The 16,061-nt window shown below is 35.2% G+C and overlaps 1 protein-coding gene across 2 annotated transcripts in view; it reads right to left on the reverse strand.

Annotated features, from left to right (window-relative positions):
- Nucleotides 1–16,061, reverse strand: part of LOC145686350 (venom allergen 5-like) — a 166,332-nt gene that overhangs the window by 59,841 nt on the left and 90,430 nt on the right. For both annotated transcript variants that reach the window (XM_081759598.1, XM_081759597.1), the window contains one exon: nucleotides 6,872–6,953. In XM_081759598.1, the coding sequence (XP_081615724.1) occupies nucleotides 6,872–6,953 (82 nt within the window). The remainder of the gene's footprint in view (nucleotides 1–6,871; nucleotides 6,954–16,061) is intronic.

Here is a 16,061-nt window from a genome sequence, read left to right on the forward strand (position 1 = left end):
TGTAATTTTGTGAAACTTTTTCAGCTTTGCCTAATCAAAGCTTAATCATGTATGTTAAGGATTAATGAGTTACAGAGTCAAAGTTAAAAGTATTTGTCCATTGGTTTTCAATGGCAAATAGTAAGTAGTAAGAGAATCAACTTTTCCACATATCTATTTTTAAACACACAAATTGACACATTTATATAATTGCGATACCACACAATGTATTAAATAGAAATTTATCTTGTACAAATTTCACTTAGCTTCACAGCACCATATCTTACGTCTAATAATAAGAATTCCAATAGCTTTTGCACATTTACTAACTTTAACTGTCGAATCTCAAATAGCGTTAGGCTTGAGCTGCTTACAACCTGACAAGGGACCATTCCGATTTGGTGAATTCAATTCATGAACATGATTGCTAGCACTAGATTCAGCACCAAAAGAAAGAAACAAAAATAGGGTGTTTAGTGGCAGACCGTATACAGGGTGAGAGATAAATAAGGGCAAAGTACGAAGATATAACATAGAAAATGTCTAGAAGTGCCATGTTAATTTTGAAACGAGTAAGGAAGTGAGGTCAAATGTTGATATGAGGAATGCATGTAGACCTCCACTGAATAGGGTAATGTGAATCATGGGAGACATCTGGAAAACCGCCATGTTGGACTTAGCGCAAGAAGAATACACGGGAAAGGGGTTATGTGACATATGACTTGACGCACACCTATTGAAATCAGTAGTGGCCAATACAGTTTGAAACCTCTGTAACAGGAGGCGTTCCACGCTATGGCATTGTATAAATAATGTCGTAAAGGTGACGTGAATGGTAACTAGAGACCGTATAGTACAGTTCATTAGCACGTTGTATGCACGAAGGGTAGAAAGAGATATAATCAAATCCTGGAACATTAGGAAGAATGTTTGCAAGGTATAACGGAATTCCACTGGATGAATACTGGCGTGGTATCTTGCACAAAGACACTTGTCCCTTTTAGGGTTCTGATGTGTTAATGACCCCTTCCAACAAAACGTGCCGGTTGTAACACTGGTGAGTCTTCTCACAACCATTTACATACAATCAGCTGTTAAAACCCTCCTCTCATTACCCCTATTCAGTGGAGGTCTACATGCATTCCTCATATCAAACATTTGACTTCAATCCCTCTACTTGTAGCATGGCATTTCTAGACATTTTCTGCAATCTTCTTCGCATTTTGCCCTCATTTATTTCTCACCCTGTATACGGTCTGCCACTAAACACCCTCTTTTTCTCTGTTTCTTTTTATGCTGAATCCAGTGCTAGCCATCATTTCCACCAATTGAATTTACCGAATTGGAATGGCCCCTTGTGAGATTTGGGACACTAAGGCCATCTCGTGAGCAAAAGTTTTTAGACTACCTGATATTTGGAAACACTTAAGAATTTCCTTCAAACCTACTTTTATTTCTCTCTTCTGCTTGCGTCATCTTTAATATTCATTACCTTATAATCAGGATGCATTAGGAACTAGAACTATAAATTATATAACTTAACCAAGATTTAAAATATTATACGAATCGACGAGACCGCAGAACAGTGAGATAGAAATTGGCGTCTGAAGGGAACAAGAAGTCGGTGGGTCTTCATGAAAGGAGAAAAATTTGGAGAGGAGAAAGGTCAATGAATTAGATAGTACACGACCATGGATACTGCATGGCCAAGGAGAGAGGAAATATTGGCTTACAAGAACAGAGCAATCGAGTTTATTTGTGGAAACAATCGAGGAAGGTTGTGGAAGCCAGATTATAGCGATATGTCAGAAGTTGGTTTAAAAAATGAACATGTATGAGAGATATTGAAAGAGGAAAAAGCGTCAGGGTGTTTATTAATGTTTGCTGTCCAGTGGAAATAAGTTGTATTCAAGTTGGAGAAATTCGTTTGGAGAATTTAACTAACCGCTTACTTCGATATGTCTTCCGACATATAGGTGGAGAAGCAACAGGTCCGACAGCTTTTGCTGGTCTATTAGGGAAGTAAATACAACAGTATGACAATTCGGTAATCATAAAATATGAACCAATAGGGTGTGTGCTACCTTCTGATAGCTGTAGTGATTTGAGTACAGAACAGGAGTACTTGTATGAAATATGTAATACAGTTTCCTCAGGCGTTTTACCCATTAACATGTTATAACGATCACCGGGAAAATTAAACTACTCTAGACGACTGACACACTTTAACAAACAGGATTTTACGTCTTTATGTCACCACAGATAATCCCGATGCAAATTTAAAGGAGCTGGCAACATTTATTTTAACACTTTATGCTCCAATCTGGTTCCAAATAAAATTCAAGCCGTTAGTTAAAAATGGAGCAAAGCATGTTCTTCAAGCCATTAAGCTGAGTTGGTACTTGAATGGAGAGTTAAAAAGTATCGGAGGTCCTGTGATCCAACACAATTCATTTTCTGCACACCCAGAGGACATTCTGTTGTGCATGTTACGTGATAATCGTCTTTTTGTTATAGAACTTGCTTTTAGACGGATTTTGAATGCTAAAACTAAAGATCACAAACATACTCGGGTATTCAAAGTACAAAACTTAACTTTGACGCTGAAGAATGCATCGATTTGATGAACTGGCAAGAAAACGACATTACTTCTCCTCCAGATTGAACGTTGAAGATATTAAAATTGTCATAATGAACTGTCCAGAGAAAATTCTTGAATTTGAATTATATCCTTGTCACACTCAAGCAGTAGAGAGGTGTGTCAAATTAGTGACTGAAGTTTCTATATCTGTGTTTGACTTGAACAGAAGCGATAGCTTCATTAAAGCAAGAGTAGATTCACAAACATCAATGGCACAGTTTGAAACAAACAAAGAAACAAAAAAAAAAAAAAGACTTTAACCAATAAGTTGGTAAAAGAATTCGTGCATACTGCTCTCTGAGCCCCAATGCCTTGTAGTGATTTTTTAAACATTAATGTAAAAATTGTACCTAGGTAAATATTGCGTTATAAAAAAATAGTTATTAATTAAATACATGTTATATTTTGTTTCATTGTCGCATCTTCTACATACTTCAAAAAAATTAAAAACCTTCAGATTTTGTTAAATCCTTTAATGAGTGTTAAAAGATGCATTTTTGTGAAAAAAAAATAAAAATAAATATTTTCTTTGTCTTACTAAAAGAAAACTTTTTCACTCAATTCCATTCAAAAAATAAAAAAAAACTATACTTTTACCATTTTTAAATCCATATTGATTTGAAGAAAATAATTTATTTTGTTCAAGAAAATTAACTAATCTTCTCTTTATACATTTTCCTAACAGTTTGGCACAGTTTCTGACGATTGATATAGGTCTATATTTATTAGGATCAGCCTTTGATCCTTTTTTATTTCGTATGTTTCAATACAATTGTTAATAACCCATCTATATCAGATGTTGTTTTTGGTGATAATTCATTTATGAATCGTTCAATTTCTTGTTCAGTGATTGGAGTAAAAATATAGAGTTTACTACTTTACAGGTAGTTTGGGAATTCAAATAAATAAATATTTATCATCAATCTCTTTGATAATTATATCTATATCTATATCTATATCTATATCTATATCTATACATATATAGATATAGATATATATATAGATATATATACATTATATATATTGCCAACACTGGAAAAATGCTCATTAAAACTTTCAACTGTTAACATTGGATCACGTTCAAACATTACTAGACCATTTTAGTGTGTACTTCATTTATTTTTACATATTTCCTGTCAGGGGGCGCGGTGGCTCAGTGGTAGAGCGTTCACCTCCGATGCTTGGGGTCCCTGGTTCGATCGTTCGCCGTGTGGACATTGTGGTGGACAAACACCGTGCTCATAGGTTTTCTCGGGGTTCTCCCGTTTCTTCCCACTTTCTTCATTCCACCATTTCACTCTTCTCTCATCATCACCGTTTCCTTTAGCCTAACCGGCATAACCGTGGGACGTAAAGATTTCATTTCATTTTCATATTTCCTGTCATTTTTATCTATAATATCTGTTATTACCTTCCATAATTTACTAACATTGTTATTACGTAATATAATTTGTTTTCTAATGTAGAAATTTTTAACTTTTTTTATTATTGTGTAAGTTTATTTCTATACCTTCTGTAATATTCCTTAAATTCTAAGTTTATTTTTTTAAAATTATTATTACTAAGTTATTTAATCTATCTCTTTTTGTCTTATAGAGTTGACTAATCCTTTTGTTATCCATGGTTTTGAGATATTTATTACTTTTTATTTTTAATGTTAATATATGAATTACTTATACATTTTTTTCATTATTTGGGTAAAATTGGAAGTTGCAATATTAACACAATTACTCTGTATATGTAGATAAATAGATCTTATATATAAAAGAGAACGTACAAATCCTTTGTTCCCTCATCACGCTAATACGGCTGAACCAATTTCTTTCATTTTTGGGGGGTTATTAGGATTTGGACCCTAGATGGTTTTTATCATATCACTTTAATTTTCAATTACCAGTGTCTTGAGATAATTGACCATTCAAGTGTCCATAACGTACAAATCCTTTGTTAGTTCATCATAGGTAAAAATAAACGTATTTATATGCAACCCGCATGACCGTGTCACTCGGCGGGTTAACATAAATGACAGGCGATATAATGTTAACATTAGTGCAATCTACTATGGTTTTTATCATATCACTTGAAAGCGAAAAAGTAAAAATTATCTAAGTAACAAAGTTTATTGCGTTCCGGGGTGACCGCAGCGAAGCGGGGCGGGTTAACATAAATGACAGGCGATATAATGTTAACATTTACTGCAATCTTCTATGGTTTTTATCATATCACTTGAAAGCGAAAAAGTAAAAATTATCTAAGTAACAAAGTTTATTGCGTTCCGGGGTGACCGCAGCGAAGCGGGGTGAACGCTGCTAGTATAGATATATAATGATTATGCAAGATGGGTCGGTTTAGGAAATTAAGCTTAGTGGCAGACGTTTGTCATGGCAACCGAATGGTTGAAATGTATAATGCAAATACTTGAGGCATGAATGTGCTTCTCTGTAAATAACTGTTATATCAATGGTATAATCATTACACGGAATGACTCAAAATTGTGTTATCACTCAAATAACATAAATATTTATTTATTAGTTATACGCTTAAGAAGTTTCATATTGAGCTCGTATTTTCCATTAACTTCTATTGTTTATCTCTATAACGATTCACCTGTTTTTATTATTTTTTTTAGATCAGTTTGTATCATTTATCTCTTCAACTTCACTTAGCATGTTTTCATAGATTAAATAATGACTGACCAACTACCATTTGGGCAAAAGAAAATTGTAGCAAGCTTGACGGCAGTGTATCGTTCGCCGACTGTAGTCCATCGAATGTTTCAGCAGCATTTTGAATGTGATCCACCAAGCCGTTTAACAGTTCGCTGCATTTATCAAAAGTTTGTGGGAACTTGATGAGTAACCGACAGCTATTGAAGAAGTGCAGGATGCACAAGATCAGAAAGATGTGATTTGAACGTTGCTGTTGCGCAACAAGCCTTATTCCAGACTCCTTCGAAATCAACCGGACGGCGCAGTCTGGGAACCGAGCTTCTCCAAAAAGCAATGTGAAGTATCTTGAAATACAACGTTGAGATGTGACCATACCGCATCCAAGTCATCCACACTTCAAAAGTGGCACAAACTCGTCTTAGAATGGAATGTTCTCAGATTTTAGCAAAAGTACAGAATATCCAGGAAGACATTTTGAATGTAATGGCATTCAGCAATAAAACCACTTTTCACACAAATAGACTTGTAAACCGACGTAACACAATCTTGTGGCCACTGAAAATCCTCGAGTCATGAGTCTTTTGGGGAGTATGAACGTGACTCCCCAAAGGTGACCACCGCTGTAGTAATTAGATCGTACTTTTTGATACTCCCACAGTGACTTCAGATGTGCGCTTAATGATGTTGCAGCAGTATGTCATTGATGAACTACAAATCCGACTTGCAGGGTAATTCCAACAAGATAGCACACCACCGCATTATGCCCTTACTGTTTGTGCTTATCATGACCACATATTTCCCGGGCAATGGATTTGGATATGCGCATTCCTTGACATAGCCTAAAGTTTATACTCTGTGATTTCTGGTTAGTTGTTTATAAATAGAAGCACGTGTATAGCAGGAAAGTTTATGACACCAATGACCTAAAAGATCAGATACGGGACAGGCACGCAACTAGAAAGGGTCTGGGGGGCCTGCCCCTCAGACTTCAATACAAAATGCCATCATTAATACAAAGAAAACACAATTTAGATATTGGTAAGATAATTTTTAATGAGTTAGCCCTTCCTAACTTAATCATGCCTCCCCCAAACCTCTGTTACTGGTTGCGGGCCTGATACGGGGTCTGATATCATCTATTTCTCGCGAAATGTGTGCCCGAGCTTCAACTATTACTGTTAATCGCTGTATTTTTATGTACTGAACATGATGGCGAATAGAGTGAGATCGTGATGTATACTAAATTATTTATCAAGTTTCGTGAATGGTAAATTTTTATCATTTGAGTCGTAAAACAATTTTGACTCACCCTGTGCAGTATTTTGTGGTTGTGCATAACTTATAGGTTGTTGAATAATTTTTAGCGCTAACCTAAAACGTTCTCAACCATAACCCTATTTGTATCCAAATGCTTGATTAACTAAGCTCTCTCTGCAATATTCACAATTAGAATTTAGTAAGGAAGCTAATAATAATAATAATAATAATAATAATAATAATAATAATAATAATAATAATAATAATAATAATAATAATAATAAATGCTTGTTAATAGGCATGAAAAAAGTATTTAAAAACATACCATCATCTCTGCAAACATCATGAGCGAACGTGCACTGATCTGCCCATCGCTGCGCCACTTGTGCGAGATCATCGTCCCAGTACTGGAATGCAGCAATTAAAAAGAAATAAGAATTATCGAAGAGGAATATACTGCTATAAATAAAGACGAAAATGAAGTCCAATGGCCCTCGCTGTACCAGACAGTGGTCGAAAATATTAATTTATGTCATCATAATGATATACTTTATTTAGTGATTTTGTTCTTAAGTTTTCTTGCTTAATCATAAACTGAAAAATAAAAGTGACTACTTTACCATACTTGTGTTTGTTGTCAAAGTGAGTTTTAATAATATAAGTAACAGAGTTTGATTATCTAATACGGCTCGTGACTCCATCCAGTTAGTATAAAATTGATATCAAGGGTAGGGATGGGCACAAGTCGAGTCAAAGGTAGTATTCTCGAGACGAGTTCCGAGTGGCGTCACTGTTTTATAGTCGAGTTTCGAGTCGAGTCGAGTTTTATAAATAACTCGCTCGTTTAGCTCGTTTTGAAATCATTACCTGATTAGACTGGAAAGCGAAAGCTATGAGAAATGCAAGCAGTAATGGGGAATACTTTTAGTGTGCTCACGAGATGCTACACTACTCGTATCTCGTCTCGTCTCGATTAACAAGATGGCAATGGATTTTTATAACGAGACTGCCTCAAAAGTCGTGAAGCACCAATATAAGTACATAGTATAGTTCTTACCACCAAGGCTGAGACCTGCACGGTCGAAGTTTTCATCCCAAGCAGAAGCCCGGTTCAACTGAGCGAACAGCTCGAGTTTCTCGGTTGAGGTGAGGCACCAATTCGACTCAGGTGAGCCATCGGCTCGAATCTGCTATAAGCAATCAGCTCGTTGTTTCGGTTCGAGCCGGCTCTGTTGGGTGAACTGTTGGCTCAGCTCAATAGTGAATGAGCTGTGAGCCGAGCCGATCTTACCGTTGACAATCCTAAACCCGGGCCGATCAGTTTTGGACATGTTTGGCCGGCGCCCTCTAACTTTTATCAATTTTTGGCTCGAGTCGGACACTTGCTCCTCCGGATCTCAAACCCAGTACCCCATGAACGACTCCTAGACTCCTAAACTTCACGACTACCGAGGTCAGCACTCAACTAGTTTTTAGTATTCAGATACAAATCGCCTAACTTTCATGTTTATACACGGTACTGTTATAATAATAATAATAATAATCATAATCTTAATAATAATAATAATAATAATAATAATAATAATAATAATAATAATAATAATAATAATAATAATAATAATAATAATAATAATAATAAGTAGGGTGCATTAAGTAGGGTGCAGATATAGAACATGGTTCCAAATTGACTTTAATTACTTAGCCTTCCTATTTCACCAAGAAACACTTTTATATCTAACATCGTATTTAATATGCGCTGTTGCATTCCTCAATACAAATTTATGTCAGGAACACATAAGCGTTATTACTCAAAGATCGCTTTTACGTGGAAATACGCACAAACCTGCGGTAGGTAGTCACTTTGCGTAAAGTTCCGTAGCTGGAATTCCCCCGAATTGCCCTTGGTGATGAAATAGTGACCGTGATTATTTAACAGAACAAATTATTTAAGCTAGTTTGAAAGTACTACTACTTTCGAACTACTTATTATTACTATAGTATCACTGGAATAAATAAGCATACTTATATACAAATACATAACAATATAATTAGTATACATAATAATCATGATAATAGTAAGTCACTACTAAACATAGAACTGTGTTAAATACTAATCACAGTACTGGTTGTTAATTATTAATAATTAAATTGTTTGTATAACACTACTGGCTGTAAGTGCTAATTTTTTGTATCTGTGGAGATAGTGTACGAATTGAAAATTTTTCCCAGGAGATGAATTTCACCCATATAAGCACCAAACAATCACAAACGTAAACTATATATATATATATATATATATATATACAGAGTGGAGAAAGTTATCCCTAACAAGGATGAAAATATTCTTCCCCAGAGGGAGGATAAAGTTTTGCCATATGGGGAATTCCTGGCATCTCCCCGTCAATTCGCACAGTGTGTAGAGGGGCCTAGATTGTATATTGTATTAGATTCTATACAGTACGGCTGGGACGCTCTTAGGGGGTGGATCCTGGGCAGGGTTAGCTACTTTAAACCAAACCTTGGTTTAAACCAGTTGTTTTCTTTTTAAACAACTAGTTTAAACCAAAAATATAAGATGAGTGGTTCAAAGCTGGATTGAAGTCAAATTTCGTATCTTTATTCACTTCTTGAACTGATACCCAAATTAAATTGAAACGTTGTATTCCTAACTACTGAACTAACTTCATCTGTATTCTGTCGTCTTTTGAAATTGTCCGTTTATTTTAATAACACCGCTATTGCATAAGAACGTTAAGGCCCGAAATCCAGTCTTTTCTGAAAATTTTGCCTAATTTTCAAGGTAATTTTACAAATTTTAACACAGTTCGTTCTCATATTAACCTTACCGTAAATAAATTCCTATGTACGTACCTGTAGTACAATACAAGGTAAAGGTGCACTGCACAGTAGCTTTGAACTTCGTTTGGTATAAAAATCAAGTACAGTTTTGGATTTTTAACTGTTTTGAATTTGTGGTTTTAGAGAACTATGTAGATTCTACTAATGTACTAATTTTATTTTACTATGTCAGTATTTTTCTTAACGAGTTTTATTACAAATTTCAGATATGCCGTACAACTGCTGCGTACCAGGATGTAATGATAATTACAAGAATGGACAAAAAGTTCATGTTTTATCATTTCCGAAAGATGTGGAACTTCAGTCTAAATGGCTACGGAACAGTCACAGAGATAATTATGTGGCAAACAAATATAGCAAGGTAAGTGTTACTGTAGCTCAATTCGCTACAATGTCTTCTTTCTACCTTAATGTATCTATATCTGATTTATGTCGTGTTTCATCAGTAAGAGTTATGTAAAGATTTCATTGACTTATTAAGCATGTTCGTTGACAAAATTGCTAATGATAAGAGAGATTAATCGATATTTAATTTCATTCAATATACGAATAATAATTGAATTACGTTCATCGGGTGATGAGTCTCTTTTTATAGCTATGACATTTTCAAAATTGTCTGCCATAGAGCTGTGAAAGAGATATGGTTATGATAATGTCGTTACCTTTAAAATAACCATTATTTGTTATTTAAACTGGCCAAATAACTAAAAGTGGAGTTTTTAAAGTCTTTTACCACTTAGATTGAACTATTTTTGGATTTTCGGCAAAACATCGAAATGGCTCGAATTTCGACTACGTTCGTGTCACCTCGTGTTCCTGTTTTGCATTTTCTTGATACACTTTCGTTCTTTTCGTATTTTATATGACCAGTTTCCGAAAATGTGCTAGAATATTTTCTAACAGCAGTTATTTAATAAAAATCGCAGTATGTTAGTGCTTATCATGCTTCTTCCACACAAAATTTACTTTTTTGTAAAATAAATAAGTATTAAAGTTTTACGACGTAATCAACTTTGTATCATTCCATGTAGGCAGCAGACGAAATTGACCTTTCTCTTTAGGTCTGGCGCTACAAAATGATCTGATGATTTAATTTTCCAACTTCCTCTATATTTATGAAATGCAATATTTATGTGTGATAAAGGAAAATAAAATTTTTACCTTAATACGTGTAATTTTTCTTTTTGTCTCAGTATTTCAGTAACTCTTAACTGATGCTTTTATCAAGGGAGAAATATCAGAATAAGAAAAGAAAACAAGATATACTAAGGTAGATATTTTAACGTTTACTTTATTTTATATTAATATGCAAGTACGTAAAGCTGAATTGAATACTTATGTTTTAAGGGTTCTATGTTCCTGGTTTGTTTCTCACCACATTACAATAATCAGAACCATATCAACTTACATACGATTCAGTTCACGTAAGAGGAAGAAGAAATGACTCCATAGTGGAGTACACAGCTCTACTTCCAGGGCTTTTGGTTCAATTCTACTACACGCAATGTCCCCACGTTCTGATGGATAATATCATTTTATAGGTTTCTATGGATCCTTCCGTTTTAATAACTCCCTAATCCTGTAATCATCCCTCATTTTGTCTACAGAACATAATTCCAGCTCTTTACTTTACTAAGGGCTTTAGCTCTTCTTAAAAAAAAATCTATAAGGCTCAAAATATCATGCATTTATGTATATAGTTCATCTTGACATTGTCATTATATTATTTTTTTATTTTGTATCTTTTACAGATTTGTGAACTACATTTTGCACTAAACTCTATCAGATGGCATTCCGAGGCTTTTGATAATAAAACAGGCAAGTGGATCACTGCAAAACTGTCTGTACCGCAGTTTGTTCACATAGCAATAGCCGCGATACTACCAAATTGCCCAGCCTCTTTGAGTGGTGAAGTGACCATAAGGGGAAGTCCAAATGAATGACTCCTAAGGAAGGAAGAAGAGCTAATTGCGAAGATTCTTCAGAAAAGCTAAGAGGAATTTCTAAGACACAAGAAAGAAACCACTGTATCATCGGTGGAGGAAGTGAAACTGTAGATATCTTTTAAGTTACATTTTTTTCCGCCCTCAAATGAAGCTCCGAAAATTCCACTGAACGAACTTGAAACTTAGCTAAAACGCTTTCTTGTATGCGCAATACATTTGCGAAAAATTACGTGTACAGTGGGCCACAGAAATTCTTGAGGTACAAAGTCCGTGAGTTAGGCAACCCAACTAACGCCTGCTCCAAGATTAATTACGCCTGGTAGAGTAGCTAGAACAGAAGCATGAAGTTGCCCCACCTGCTGAAAGAACAAATCGTAAAGTGTGTTTTTGTGCAGGAGTGAGGAGAAACGCTGGCTGACGAAATTATAAAAGGGACTCTTTGCATACTTGCACTCACAGTACACAGCACAGTACCAGAAAATAATATACGAACCCCAGAGGCACCGATGAGAATATAACAGTCCGGGAACTTAAATAATCATATAATTAACTCAAATGAAGGATTATGTAAACAAGTTAACTTACTTCAAATGACTATACATATATGAGTATCAAATAATATACAAATATATTATGCAGTATGGGTAACTAGGGCAAGAGTGAACACTTTTTGTAAATCAAAGAATTGCGGTGGAATGGTGACAGAGAAAAACGCAATATATTCTCTATGTGAAAGCCTGTTATCTCAAATAACATATACAGTTTAATTGCGGCAAATCAAGCAGAGAATACAGAGGAATAACATAGTTTTGACGAAGGAAAAATTTTGTACTCTTGCCCCATATGGTGGGGTAAGAATAAACAACGGTTGGGGCAACGATGTACAGTCGAATCAAAACATAGAAACGTAGGCATAAACACCAAAAAAATACACTGAATCACAGATATAAAATATATGTACTGATTACATGGAACTAAGGAAGTTATAAAATACCAAACAGATTAGTGTCAAATGGAACTGCCAACAAATGTTACAGTGCTGTATATCATACATGCTATAATTACAAAATATGAAAATAGGAGAAATCAGTTCAACATTAATCACGAAGCACAAAAATGTTACTTCCAGTGCACACAGTGGTCACACACGTACACAGACTTTCTTTGATTAAGATTGGAACATTATTCGTGAAACCACTCGCATATGATACTGAAAATCCTCATTTCACCGTTTGGTGTGTCTGAAAACAATTTCCCACTGAATTGGCTGGGCGTACCCATGAGTGCGGATGATTTTGATGCAAATTTCTACCTTCTTTTGTGTTCCCGTGCGACATGACATATGCTCAACAACTCGGGCTGCAAAATTCTAAACAATAATGCAAACGTTTTGTTAGTAGTCTATAGCCGCCAACTTCCGTCTTACCTCTGCAAATATTTTTCACTCAATGTTACGTGTTGGCTCCTACATTTTCTTTACCCAACTTTAAAACAAGCGGCAAGTGTGAACTTTCACACTTGTCCCGTACACTCTTGCCCCGCTTCAGGTATCTCCCAATAATTGCCTGTCATCTCCCGCCAGAGCACCTTTTTCTTTTGCGTATCACTGATAAGAAATACGAACTTATACAGCTTTTCCAGGAAATATTTCCAATCCTGCACCTTCAGCTGAAACTACGTTATAAGCTGTGACACTTACCTACGAATCTCTTACTTCTTTCCTTTTGCAACAAACTTTCTACTCTGCTGCGTTTCACACTGCACGCACACGGTTCCCCTCCTTTTCCGTTCCTACATGTGTCATGCCGAACTAATTTTCAACATTCGTTTGTTTACCGACGTTGCCACTTCGTCAATAGCATTTTCACTCTTGCCCCAGCGTTCACTCTTGCCCTGGTTACCCATATATGTATAAGCTTATTTTTTGAATAAACACAAAGCCTCGCGTTGAGTTTTAAAACTATTAACAGTAGTCCTACGTGCAAATCAATTAAAGAATCTATTGATCATTGAGGGGAAGAACCCAGCCCCTAATGAAAATTTTGGGGGTCTAACAGGGCCTGAGCTCCTAGGTTCCGGCGCCACTGATTGATACATAATGTTACTTCGAAAGAAGAACTTGTCTGACACAATTATTCATTAAATAATTTTTGAAAATGCTAAATGTTCTTATGCAATAATTTATTTGTAAATATTAAAAATGCAAAATTGGATAATACTTAAACGAGTTGGAGAACTTACCCGTACTAAGCGTATTTCTCCTTGGGTTGCAACTATAACTGAGGGTTCATGATTTGTATAATATTTGTGAAATTTTACACATTGAGACACAAAGAGAAAAGGGAAGAATATAGTGTCAATACACAACAACTTAAAAATGTACGAAATTAATGGATAATATCAAATATAGAACTATTAACAGAATTAACTCTGTAACTCGTTATCTCCATTCATTTTTCTTCCTTTATTTTCAGTATTACATCATCACTGATTTTCAACACTGGAGATTATCTTTCATTTAGCAGCATCCAACTGGAGCTCAGCCTTGTAAATGAAACATTTAAAAAAGGGTAAACGTTGAAAGCGGGAATCGAACCCGGGCCGCCAGAGTAGAAAACTACAACTCTAACCACTCACCTAAAGCGTTACCTCTTCTGGCTCGCCTTAATAAAGAGCCTTTTCTGTTCGCTCAAAACAGTAGCTTGTTAATAGTCAGATTGATTAGCAAAACACAGGAATATGTAATTGATTCGTAGGGCATTATATCACTGCATTCACTAAATTATCAACATTACAGATTTCTTAAAAACAAAATACAAAACACCTTTATTTTGAATCAAATACGACGCGTGTATTATACTCGTAAACAAACTAAAGAAAAATCAATTGCTGCGTAGTAATCGTGGTAAAGTGGTCAAGGCACTCGAACAGTAATGTGAAGGGAGTCGAATGGAATCGGATCCACGAACGACCAGTACACTTTTTTCTTTTACTTTAGAATTTTTGGTGTCGATTGATTGGCGATGACATACATTTTATTTTCTTCTGATATTTGAACACTGGGATGTTTTAATACTTCAACTATCAAATCTTCAGGAATAATAATAATAAACTAATATTACTAACAATAATAAACTAATAATAATTATTATTATCTCATAGAAGATTAAAAGTTAGGAGCTTATTACCGCTCAGGGTATAACATTACAGCCAGAAATGTAACATTTGGCAAGCTCGTTTATTATATGCTTTACTGTTCAGTGATATTCAGTTATTTTTATTACAGTTATCTTCCTGAAAACGTACAGTAGAATACTTTCTACATGAAAATTCAGTGGAACGCTTTGGTCTAAAATCTTGGTAGTTACAGAGGTGTGTCCTGGAGGCCCAGACATCCTCCTGAAATTACGACTTATCTGTGAGTTTTGTCTAATTTTAGGCAATTTTAAAAATTTTAATAAAATTATTAATATTAATATTATTATTACTGAAAATTTAAGACCTCAATATTAGGTCCTATTGCAATGTAAATAAGCGTACTGAAGTTGATAGGAAAAGAAAAAGAAAGGATAAGAGATAGTGATACAGAAAGGATAAGAACTATTAGTGTCCGGAAGAAAATGAGATGGGAGAAAGAAGGTGTCAACTCCTGGACAACATTAATATTGAAACTTCGGATGCCTAAACACAAAATAAGTAGGATTTGTCATCACCACGATAAATAGTAACACGCTTTTTTTGGCTAAAAAACTTTGGATTATGTATGCGTTATATTGATATTTTAACAAAATATACATACCAATATAAAAAAGAATAATTCCTATTTACAAATTTTGGTTGAACGGATATCTGGAACGTGTTGGAAATGGCGAATGAAAATATTATTATTTGTAGCAGTAGGAGTAATAGTGAAAGACGTTCGAAATAATTGCTCGGAAACAATATCGTTTCAGACACATTTATGACTCATAGTAGGCCCTAAGCATGACCCTTAGGGGTCGTATTCATGACTTGTTTGCTAAACACGTTAGGTTTTCCACCACAGTACGAATCAAGGTTGTAGACAGACATGTGACGTCATTTTGCTAGAATTTCCCCTGTGAAAAAAGCCGTCTCCACTCTAACTTGTAAGACCGATAGAAATTTAGCACATATCAGAAGTATGAATATTATAATTCATAAAAACAACTTACCGCAATGAGAATCGAACCCAGGACCCTTGAATTACGAAACGAATGCTCACGCCACTACGCTAAGAGTTCTCTGTTAAGAAAGAGTCAAAAACGCTTGTTTATGAAGCAAATTGCAAACGTTTACGATAACAACGAAACACACTGATTTCTGTCATGATAAAATACTATAATCGAGAGACTTCAAATTTAAATTAAAAAACAAAAATAGACATATAGTGCCTCAGACCACTTTCTTTTCTGATTCACCGAAAATATCTCCGCAACTTGTTTTTATTATACTTAGTAATACTCGTTTTAAGCTATTTGCAGTAAATTTGAACGACATTGACACGGACACAGATACATCGAGGACATATACAATTTCAAAGGATCTCCCACCGGGAATTGAACACGGAACCGCGAGCACTGAAATATCTGAGGCAGTGATGGAGTGGGTCAATGAAAACTTGATCCACCACCCACCCTGACCCACCATGACGCTCCACCAATCGTGACACACTCTGGCTCACCACCGAAC

The sequence above is a fragment of the Thermobia domestica genome, chromosome 5 (genome assembly GCF_964235325.1).
Source record: "Thermobia domestica chromosome 5, izTheDome1.hap1.1, whole genome shotgun sequence".
Lineage (NCBI taxonomy): Eukaryota > Metazoa > Arthropoda > Insecta > Zygentoma > Lepismatidae > Thermobia > Thermobia domestica.